Consider the following 12,232-nt stretch of genomic DNA (forward strand, 5'->3'; position numbering starts at 1 on the left):
GTACTGGAGAGGATTCTTAGGGACAGGATTTACGAGCATTTGGAGAACCATAGTCTTATTAGGGATAGTCAACATGGCTTTGCGAGGGGCAGGTTGTGCCTCACAAGCCTAATTGAGTTTTGAGGAGGTGACAAAACAAATTGATGAAGGTAGAGCGGTGGTTGTGGTGTATATGGATTTTAATAAGGCGTTTAACAAGGTTCCCCATGGCAGGCTGATCCAGAAAGTCAAGAGGCATGGGATCCATGGAAACTTGGCTACGTGGATTCAGAATTGGCTTGCCCACAGAAGGCAGAGAGTGGTAGTAGGTCAATGACTAGTGGTGTTCAACAGAGATCTGTTCTGGGACCCCTGCTCTTTGAGATTTTTATACATGATTTGGATGAGGAAGTGGAAGGGTGGGTTAGTAAATTTGTAGATAACATGAAGGTTGGAGGTGTTCTGGACAGTGTAGAAGGTTGTCGTAGGTTACAACGGGATATAGACAGGATGCAGAGCTGGGTGGAGAAGTGGCAGATGGAGTTCAGTCCAGAGAAGTGTGAAGTGATACTCTTTGGAAGATTGAACTTGAAGGCAGAGTACAAAGTTAATGGCAGGATTCTCAGCAGCATGGAGGAACAGAGGGATCTTGGGGTCCAAGTCTATAGATCCCTCAAAGTTGCCACACAAGTTGATTGGGTGGTTAAGAAGGCATATGGTGGACTGGCCTTCATCAGTCAGAGGACTGAGTTCAAGAGCCACAAGGTAATGTTGCAGCTCTATAAAACTCTGGTTAGACCACACTTAGAGTATTGTGTTCAGTTCTGGTTGCCTCATTATCAGAAGGATGTGGAAGCTTTAGAGAGGGTGCAAAGGTGATTTACCAGAATGCTGCCTGGATTAGAGAACATGTCTCATGAGGAAAGGTTGAGCGAGCTAGGACTTTTCTCTTTGGAGCATAAGAGGATAAGAAGCAACTTGATAAAGGTGTACAAGATTATGAGAGGCATGGATAGAATGCACAGCCAGAACCTTTTTCCCAGAGCGCAATGGCTAATATCAAAGGACATCTATTTAAGGTGAGGGGAGGAATGTTTAGGTGAGATGTCAGAGGTAGGTCTTTTTGTTTTTACACAGAGAGTGGAGGGTGCACTGCAGGGGTGGAGGTAGAGGCTGATAAAATAGGGACATTTAAGAGACTCTTAGATAGGCACATGGATGTAAGAAAAATGGAGGGTTATGGGTTGTGTAGGAGGGAAGGGTTAGATTGATTGTGCAGTAGGTTTATATAGGTTGGCACAACATCATGGGCCAAAGGGCCCATACTGTGCTGTACTGTTTTATGTTCTATTTTGTCAAAGGATTGGACAGAGAAAAAGCCTAGAAATACTAGAGTACGGTACACAGAATAGGGGTTTGAGGTAACTGTGAAAAGCTTTTGTTTGCATGCCAGCCAGACAGACCATTCCATATACAAGTACTTCAAGGTTGTACAAAAGAAAAAATATACAGAATATTGTGTTACAGTTACAGAGAAAGTGCAGTGCAGGTAGACAAATAAAGAGCAAGGGCTATGATGAGGTAGATTGAGAAATCAAGAGTTCACCTTTATCATGCAAGAAGTCTGTTCAAGAGTCTTATAACAGCGGGATAGTGGGATAGCTGGCCTAGAGCCTGGTGGTACGTGTTCTCAAACTTTTGGCCAATGGCAGGTTGTGGGGGGGGGGGGGGTGGGGTGGGTTAGAGAGAAGTGTATTGAATCAATGGTGCGGGGGGGGGAGTGGGGGGGGGGGGGGCGCGTGCAATGTTGGGGAATGGTCAGAGAGGAGATTTGGCTTGGAGCCAGGTCAGAGAATGGAGGTGTAGGGTCAGGCTACCGTGATGAAGTGCCTAGAGCAGCTGGTCATGGCTAGAATTAACTCCTGCCTGAGCAAGGACCTGGAACCACTGCAATTTGCCCACCGCCACAACAGGTCTACAGTGAATGCAATCTCTCTGGCTCTCCACTTGGCTTTGGAGCACTTCGACAACAGCAAAATATACGTCAGGCTACTGTTTATCGATTACAGCTCGACGTTCAGCACCATCATCCCCTCAGTACTTATCAACAAGCTTCAAAACCTGGGCCTCTGTACCACCCTCTGCAACTGGATCCTCGACTTCCTTATTGGGAGACCACAGTCAGTGCAGATCGGTAGTAACATCTCCTCCTCACTGACAATCAGCACAGGCGCACCTCAAGGATGCGTGCTCAGCCCACCGCGCTACTCTCTCTACACTCATGACTGTGTGGTTATGCACAGCTCAAACGCCATCTATAAATTCACCGATGGCACCACTGTTGTTGGCAGAATGTCAGATGGCGATGAGGCGGCGTACAGGACAGAGATAGATTGGCTGGTTGAGTGGTGTCGCAACAACAACCTTGCACTCAAATCAGCAAGACCAAAGAATTGATGTGGACTTCAGGAAGAGGAAGTCGGGAGAACACACACCAATCTTCATTGAGGGGGTCAGTGGCGGAAAGGCTGAGTAGCTTCAAGTTCCTGGGCATCAACATCTCAGAGGATCTATCTTGGGCCCAACACATTGATGCAATCAAGAAGGCACGCCAACAGCTCTACTTCATTAGGAGTTTGAGAAGATTTGGTATAATCACCAAAGACTCTGGCGAACTTCTACAGATGTACGGAGGAGAGCATTCTGACTGCTTGCATCACCGCCTGGTATGCAGGCTCCAATGCTCAAGATTGAAAGAGGCTGCAGAGGGTTGTAGACTCAGCCAGCTCCATCACGGGCACAACCCTCCCTGCGATCGAGGACATCTTCAAGAGGCAGTGCCTCAAGAAGACAACATCCATCATCAAGGATCCTCACTATCTAGGACATGCCCCCTTTGCGTTACAATCATCAGGGAGGTGGTACAGGAGCCTGAAGACCCACATCAACAGCTTCTTCCCCTCTGCCATCATGATCCCATGAACACTACCTCACCATTCCTTTTTTGCACTATTTATTTATTTTTGTAACTTATAGTAATTTTTAACGTCTTGCACTGTACTGTTGCCACAAAACAACAAACTTCACGACACGTCAGTGATAATAAACCTGATTCTGATCCTGAGGTGTAGGAAGGTGTACTCAATTGGAGAGGCAATTTGACCAAGGTAAGGGCCAGTTGGTCAGACAGATGATCATGCGGCCCGAGGATATCTGCAGTGCGGTGGATGAAGTGGGAATGAACACCAAGAAAAATTATCAAGACCCTACTTTGGACTTCCCAGCATTAACCCTGGTGAGCTCATCCCACCTACAATTAGCGTCAAACTAGATGTCAACCCTCTAGTTAAGATCAGCTCCTACATATGAGACAAAAACAGAAATGCTGGAAGAACTCAGCTGGTCGGGCAGCATCTGTGGAAAGAGAAACCTCTTCATCAGAACTGAAAAAGAGCAAAAGCAAGTTTGTCTAAGCAACAGAGAAGGTGGGGAGAGCAATGGATGGAACAAAGGGAATGTCTGTAAACTTCCATTGAACGGATAGTTAGGCTCCTATGTCTGTGTAATGTATTACTAACTTTGAGAAGTCTGGGTAATGTTGTATAGTCTGGCTTATTGGGATATACTGAGCAGGGCAGAATATACAAATGTAAAAAAAAAGGGGAGTGGAATGGCAAGTGCAAATGGCCAGTACTGAAACAGAAAGAGCAAGTTATCTGAAGTTGGAGAATTCAATACTGAATCCTACAATGCGTCTAGACAAAAAGTGAGGTGTTGTTTCTTTACCTTACATTGGGCCTCGTTGCAGCAGTGCAGGAGGCCCAAATAGAGAGGTCAGAGTGGGAGTGGGACGCCGACTTGGAATGGCGGGCAATTGGCACCTCTGGATCACTCCTGCAGACTGAATGCAGGTGTTCGGCAAAGTGAACACCCAATCTGAGTTTGGTTTCTCCAGGGTAGAGGAGACCACATTGAGAACACTGAATGCAGAAGACTAGATTGGAAGAAGTGCAAGTGAATCATTGTTTCACCTGGAATGATTGTTTGAATCACTGGATGGTGGGAAGGAAAGAGGTGAAAGGTGTCTTCTCTGGTTGCATGGGAAGGTGCTGTGGGAGGAAAGTGGTAGATGGGGACGGAAGAGTGGACTAGGGAGTTATGAAATGACTGGTCCCTGTAATATGCAGAAATGGGAGGAGAGGGGCAGATGTGACTGGTGGGAGGAATCACGTTGGAGTGACCACTCTAGTACAAGACCTGCCCCATTCAAAGTCAAATTGATTGTCATATGCACAGCATCACAGGCACTTAGCATCATATAAGCAGCAGTAACAAGAAAAACATAAATTATACACAATAGTTACAAGAAAGAATACAATTAGAACAACAAAAATGTCCATTTTAGTGCAAAGGGATCAAAGTGGTCATAGTGTTGCTAAACTGTAGTGATTAGGGTTGCGCCGGTTGGTTCAAGAACCGAATGGTTGAACGGAAGTGTTCTTGAACCTGGTGGTGTGGGACTTCAGGCTTCTGTATCTCCTGCCCGATGGTAGTTGCAAAAAGATGGCATGACTCAGATGGTGGGGATCTTTGATGGCATAACAGTTGATGTCAGTACCATAAAAATATGCCATTTGATTTCACTGGCTGTGTCTGGTGGCCTCCATTTGAACATGCATCACATGCAGGGAAGATCCAGAACAGAATGTGTAAAAACATTGTGCTAGGTCATATAATATCGACCTATAATTCTCAGTGGCCTATGAATGTTTGATAAGGTGAATATCCTTCTTTTCTCTGACTTCTTACATGATTGAATGTGCTGATGCAACAGTTTGCCGTTACAGAATAACAGGTGGTCTCACACATAGACCAGATTGGTAAACGTGCTGTGCTTCCTTGGGAAACTTAGAGAAAAATAGCTTAATAGCTGGCAAGACAATTTGAATCACAGTCATACACCAGGACGTCCTTAAACAGTACCATTAATAATCAAAAATATGCGACAACATTTATTGAAGATGTGAAGAAACTCTTTTCAATGTTGTGTGCACAAGGGTTTTGGAATTGATTGTTTACCTTCCCATTTACAATAATTTAATCATATGGGGTGAAAAAAGTTAGTAAATGGACAATTATATTTTCTAACTAAAACTAACGTACCTTCCAAACTCTTTCTGGGTTGCCTGTGGAGTATTTTACTTCAAACTGGAGGAGATATGGTTCAGGATTTGGGCTTGACCAACTAAGGTTGAAAATTCCTTCAACTGTCATTTCAGTTTGAAGATTTAGGGGAGGATTTACCTTCACTGCAAAATCAAGGAAAAAAAAATCACTGATACAATTAAGCTGACATTACAGATAGCTTCCCTTCCCACGATATCTGATGAATCTCCAATCTGTAGCTCAGAACAAATGCAGTTAACCTGGCTACTATTGTTAACTCCATTCAGACTGCAGGCTGCTTTTGGAACTCCCTGTTCATTTCAACAACTTTCAGGGAATTTACCAGCTGGACCTGCAGGAGAGCCATCAGCTTTTCAAGTTTCTGACAAATCTGGGCTAACCATGTGGATCAAGATGACAGGCAATTTCATGCCATTAGATTGGAGCCATCCACTCAAGGTCTGACATTAGTCTCAGCTGAATGCCCATTTTGGCACATAGAATGATACTGGCAGTTTGCCAGAAGGAAATGCGTTTAAAAAAATGTCTAAAATACAAACCAATGTTCTTTGGAAAGAACATCATCTGACCAGTTCCTCAACAATTTTAAATTATCTGCTACATTTTTTAAATACTTGAACTTTTCTTTATTCCTTCCAAGTAACTTCTTTTGATCTTATTCTCTCACCTACTTCAGTTTTCTGTCACGTTCTCCTTTTCAGCAAATATCTGCCACATCATTCTAAGTATATGAAAGTTAATGCCTTGCTTTTGAACATGGTTGAGTTTGTCAGCTTGTGATGACATGACATGTTAACTTGTTTCACATAAAATGTTGAACTGACCCAGGTCTTCACCCACTTGACATAATGTAATGTCAAACTATTCATTAAGTACATAGTTCAATAAAGCATGAATAAAAATTAACCTTGGGAAGTGATTCCTGAAGACGACTTGGGTCCAAGGCAAAACTGACAAACAAAATAATCAATATATCAAAGAGGAGTTGGTAAATGCCTCCCTCTCATGGTTCAACATTGTACCCTTCTTGAAAGAGAATATTCCATTTGCTATGATTTTCTGTACAGACCCACAGCTCTCATTATTTTACATAATAAATGAGAATACTTCGAGTTAATGAAGAAAATAATGCAGCATTGACTATTTTATTGACCAGACATATATTTGCAACCTAAAACAGAAAAAATGATTATACCATTGTCTGAGGCATGCAAGACACTGCATTAAGCAGCACAGGAAATGCTTTGCAATATTTTATAGTATCCAATGCTTTATTGTGACCGATTCATAATATAGACTCGCCATCTTCCATTGATTAAGAATTCTCCTTCCTACCACCATGTTACCAAAACTTCAACTTTAAAATTTGGCTACTGGATTTTTAGTGGGAAACATGCGTTAATATGAGCTTATTCTTTTAGAGTCTATTGTACCACAGGAATTGTAAAACTTCACACTTTAATAAGACTTTTATTTTGCATAACGTAGAGAATGTTAATTTCGTTCACCCACCACCAAGGAAATATCTTCTCACCCAGAGGGGGTTTGGTGCCTGGCACTTACTGCCTGGAAGACCGGTAAAGGCGGAAACACTCAACATATTTTAAAAAAACTTGGATATGTACTTAAAGAGCCAAGCTATTGATCAAGTGCTGGAAAGTGGGATGAGACTAACTAGCAAATACATAATAGACTGAATGCCCCCCCCACCTTCTATGTTGTAAATTTTCTGTTTCCTAATTTTCCGTGTTGTGCATCTGAAAGCAGCTGCCAGCATGACACAGGGATTGAAAAAAAGTGGAGAAATTAAACTTTAAATGTTTGAACCTCCTAGCTGCATGGTATAGACTGCAATCAGCAAAGTGCTCAGAAAAGGCTACCCAAATGTGTTGGCTGCATTAGACATGCAGCACTTGAAGGAAAATCAAGTCTACCCACAAAAAATAAACAAATGAATCTACTGGACTGTCCAATGTTAATGTAAATTACCACTGCTGTTGGCCATGAGTGAAGAACATTTGTGATTCATTGACTCTGATTTTCTCAAACAAATGTAAAGTTATGATTCACACAGCACAATGTGGATCAAGGATTCCAATTATTTACTATTTCCTACTAAGTTTAGCACTGCCTAAAGACTGAAACCAGCTGATTTTACTGTTGTACTCCATTAAAATGGGGGAGATTTGACTTGAAACTTCATAAACAAGAATCCTTAGCACAAAAGGTACCCATAATTTGCCTCTTGCTCAGACTCTAAAAAGGCCTGGGGTGAGAAATGTAATTATTTTGCCATAGCTGGGAACACTCACTGGAGTTTGAGGAGTAAGACACATTACTGGTGTAATGCAGAAGGAATTATTATCCAACAGAGACAAGAAAGAAAATGGGGAGTAAGTAACCAAGACTGAGGATAGGAAATGCTAACATTCTGAATAAGTTTTTATAAAGGAACAATAAGAAGCCAGCCCAAAAGAACAAACAAACACATCTAATATGAGCATGGTTGAGTCATGCCAGGAGGAAAAAAAATCCCTGTTTTGGGAAACCTAGGTCTCTGATGATGAAAGTTTCCTTCTTGCCAATGCCAACTTCAAGTCTTTCAACCAGATCCCAAACCTACCGAGGGATTGATTTGCAATGCGCCAGCCCGGTAAATGCAGAGGAAAGGGAAGGGTAAGAATATCGAGTTATGTCTGCAGGCTGCAATTCATTTGTCAAAAGGTTTGCTTCAACAGCGGGAAATTATTATTTGTAAAGATAATGAGTTTAACTTCTGACACCCTAAGAGCAAAAACATGGGGTGTCCAACAGCAGTAAATTGAAAATATTCATTCCACATATACCTCCTGTCAATAAATTCTTCAGACAGGTGAGAGTCTGGAAGCTGGAAATCTGAATTCACCAAAAAAAAGGTTTTGGATCCAATGAGGTGCAAAGATTTAAAGAAATCTTAAACTTTACACCAAACCATCCATGCCAGGCTTTTCAGAGTTGAACTGGAATTTGGCTGTGGTGACAGACAACTGAAAATAATGCTGGAAAAATTTTAGATGGGATTGATTTTATAGCCGCGTTTATTAAGAGCGCATTTCTTCCAATTCCCCTCCAACTTGCAGGAGATCCACCAATATTCCAGTGAAGTGTAATATATATTATACTGGTTAACCACAAATGCCACGTAATTGGGCTACAGTATGGAATGACTGATCTGAAATATTTTTCAAAGGTACTGTATGTTCTACAGCAACAGATGATGATTTTATTCTGCTCATTTTGTGAAAACCAGATTCTGCCAGATTGCCCTAAATATGCTCCATCCAAAATCCTAGCTGCCTGAAAACTTATAAAATGTGAAATCAAGCAAGAGATTTTTTCCTTAAACGTATTGACCAACTCTTCCTTCCCACAATCAACACACTTTAAAATGTCTAGTTGAGGGTCACCCAATCACTGTTAGCACCATCTTTTCTCTGCTTCCCATTTCAACCTCCATGATATTACACTCAAGAAAGGTTTATTTCATTAAACATTGCAAGAGCATAATTATCTCCAGACTTACCTACATTTATTGGTGTGACAAACATCAAAGGTGACTGTAAGGTTCCAGAATTGGTAATCAGCTCTATCCAAATGAAATACTTGCGATTCAGATCAGGGGAGGGTATGGTGCACTTAATTACGTGCTGCTCCACACAATTACTAACATAAGTTGAAATGTTGCTTTCCTTCTGGTCAAGTAACCTGCAAACAACAGAAGCAAAAGACAAGTCAAGTACCAATTCTGAATCAAAGAAAGCCTTTATTCTTCAAGGTCAGCAAATACAACATTTTAAAACAAACTTATAAAGTTGTAAACACTCAGCACATGAGGTAGTAACTGCAGTTAACATTTCTGCCATGGACTCTTTTCAAACCTAGTGGTTTATTTTTGTTAGCTGATTGTACTCCTTTGACAATCCTGAAGTTACAGTCACAGATCGACAACGATCAATGAGTGAAGTACAAGCAGGTTGCCAGCTGCTATGGAACTGTACTCGATCCTGAAGCAGTACTCTCAGGAAAGCAAGCAAACAGGGATAGATAGGACAAGATGTCAACAAAACATGATTGCCCTTCAACGTGAGTAAATTGAGAGCTAAGCTAAGAACATAGAACAGTACAGCACTGTAACCGCCGTGTAATGATGGTAGAGGAATGAATTTTTGGGGTGCTGAATGGAGCTGCTTTGTCTTGGATGGTGTCGAGATTGAGAGTTGTTGGACCTGTACTCACTCAGGCAAGCAGAGAATATTCCATCACACTCCTGAATTGTGCCTTGTAAATGGTGGAAAGTCTTTGGGTTGTTAGGAGGCAAGTCATTTGCCCCAGGATACTTGCCTCTAACCTACTTTTTAGCCATGTATTAATCTGGCTAGATCAGCTGAATTTCTGGTTAATGGTGACCACGGAGATATTGACGATGGGGAACTCAGCAATGGTAATGCTACTGACTTTCAAGGGTGGGTGGTCAGACTCTCTCTCATTGAAGATAGTCATTGCCTGATACTTTCATGGCACAAATGTTACTTGCCATTGATCAGCCTATGCCCGAATGTTGTCTTGCTGCATACTGACGTGGGCTACTTCATTCACTGAGGAATTGTACGTAGAACTGAACATTGTATAATCATAGAACATAGAACAGTACAGCACAATACAAGCCCTTCGGCCCACAATGTTGTGCCGACCTTTAAACCTCGCCTAAGACTATCTAACCCCTTCCTCCCACATATCCCTCTATTTTAAATTCCTCCATATGCTTATCTAGTAATCTCTTGAATTTGACCAATGTACCTGCCTCCACCACCGCCCCAGGCAGCACATTCCATGCCCCAACCACTCTCCGGGTAAAAAACCTTCTTCTGATATCTCCCTTGAACTTCCCACCCATTACTTTAAAGACATGCCCTCTTGTATTGAGCATTGGTGCTCTGGGAAAGAGGCGCTGGCTGTCTACTTTCATAAGTCGAGGGATCGAGTTTAAGAGCCCCGAGGTAATGATGCAGCTCTGTAAGATTCTGGTTAGACCACACTTAGAAAATAATCATCATTGTACATTCCCACTTCTGACATTATGCTGGATGGAAAGCCATTGATGAAGCAGCTGAAGTTGTTTGCCAAGTAGATAAGAAGTTGCCAAAATAAATTTTCTCTAATCCTTACAAGCAGCATCAATTATGCAACTAATTGAGAGATGCCCCACTTCACTTTCATCTGATTCTTGGTAGACTTGCTTTATCCCTTCTATTCATGGGTCAGTTTGCTGTGAAATCATGCCAAAGTTAACAACCAATGTTGTTCTCCAATAACAGAACAAATGTCATTAGGAGGCAACAACTTCTACCCTTGCACAATTGTAACTGAGTTCACCATGAATGGAATTTCAGGCATTGATCCATGTCACATCACCCTGCCATGCACCAGATTCAACCAGCTTTGAGAATGACCTTCAAGCCATCCCACAAGAAACAAGACTATCCTTGATCTATTTTCTGGGCTTCAGAATTTTCTTTGGCTAGATCATATTACCAAAGAAGATTATTTAGTTTGTAAACTTACAGCTGATCCTGATGCTTTATTCTGTACTTGGCAAACTCGTTCATCTTCCAATCTTCTGGGTTCAATGTACAGATAAACAGTGTCAGGTCTTCTGTTGCCCAACACTTGATGTCCATTCTTATACCTGAGAAGGATAAATGATTAACAAAAAATCTTATGAAACCTAAGAACCAAACAAGTTCATGAAAAAATAATGTTAAATAGTTTTAGGATGATTTAATTCCTGCCCTAATTGTTCAGTGTAAAAATGTACACAGTGATGTAAAAATCACATATATTGAGCAAGAACATTCCACCTTTCACCACTGATGGACTGAGTTTAGGTAGCACTGGATATCCAATTGATCCTGGACTCCTTTAATTAAAAGGGCAATGGAAAAATAACTTTTTTCCTGCTCCTCATTAATGCATTAATGACTCCTGCTGTAACTATCAGAATCATCTAAGGAGTAGGAATGCATCTTTATAGAATTCTGGTTGGGCCGCATTTTGCATACAATTCTGGTCACTTCACTATAGGAAGGATGTCGAGACTTTAGAGAGGGTGCAGATGAGGTTTACTAGGATGCTGCCTGGATTAGAGGGCATATGCTATCAGGAGAGGCTGGACAAACTTGGGCTCTTTTCTCTGGAGCGGCAGAGGCTGAGGGGTGATCTGTTGGAAGTGTATAAAATTATGAGGGGCATAGATAGGGTGGACAAGCAATATCTTTTTCCCATTATTGAGTGATCCAATACCAGAGGGCATGCATGTAAAGCGAAAAGGGGGTAGGTTCAGAACAGACATGAGGGGTACGTTTTTTTTATTCAGAGAGTGGCGGATGCCTGGAATGTATTGCTTGATAGGGTGGTGGAGGCAAATTCATTGGGGGCTTTTAAGAGGGGTTTGGATGGGCACATGAATGAGAGGAAAATAGAGGGATATGGGCATTCTGTAGGTAGGAGGGATGAGCTATGTTGGCATAACATTGTGGGCCAAAGGCCCTATTCGGTGCTATACTGTTCTATGTACTGTTCTATGAGTATTATCATCTTAGCCTATTAGGTTTGAAAAAAAGAGCCCATGCCAGTAATGTTAACTGCAGTTAATACCTCAGATGCTGAGTGTTTAAGGATTTAAAAGTTTGTTTTAAGACCTCATGTTTGCTGATCAACAAGTAAAGCCCAATTCACGTGCTGCAAAGACAAAAAGCATTTCCACCTGCAATAAAATTTCTTATGTACTCACTGGTACACTAAATTTAAATTGATTTTTTTCCATTCTCTGGGTAGAAGTCATTAATCTCAGTCATTCAATTTTAGTTTCAAAAGACAAACCTCCATGAAACAGGAATATTGTTTCAAAACAGATTTCACTTAAATATTCTATCAACAAGCTGCAGCTAAGTTGTACATGTGTTTAAACATTTTCCGTCACTAAAAGTCACGTACTAGAGGAAGATAAACGGAAAATAATTGCAGGTCT

General features: G+C 41.5%; 1 protein-coding gene across 7 annotated transcripts in view; it reads right to left on the reverse strand.

Moving 5' to 3' along the window:
* Window positions 1–12,232, reverse strand: part of lepr (leptin receptor) — a 95,457-nt gene that overhangs the window by 48,226 nt on the left and 34,999 nt on the right. For all 7 annotated transcript variants that reach the window (XM_052012882.1, XM_052012879.1, XM_052012877.1 and 4 more), the window contains exons 4-6: window positions 10,768–10,891; window positions 8,729–8,910; window positions 5,143–5,288 (exon numbers count right to left, since the gene is read on the reverse strand). In XM_052012882.1, the coding sequence (XP_051868842.1) occupies window positions 5,143–5,288; window positions 8,729–8,910; window positions 10,768–10,891 (452 nt within the window). The remainder of the gene's footprint in view (window positions 1–5,142; window positions 5,289–8,728; window positions 8,911–10,767; window positions 10,892–12,232) is intronic.

This window comes from Pristis pectinata, chromosome 3, assembly GCF_009764475.1.
Source record: "Pristis pectinata isolate sPriPec2 chromosome 3, sPriPec2.1.pri, whole genome shotgun sequence".
Classification (NCBI taxonomy): Eukaryota; Metazoa; Chordata; class Chondrichthyes; order Rhinopristiformes; family Pristidae; genus Pristis; species Pristis pectinata.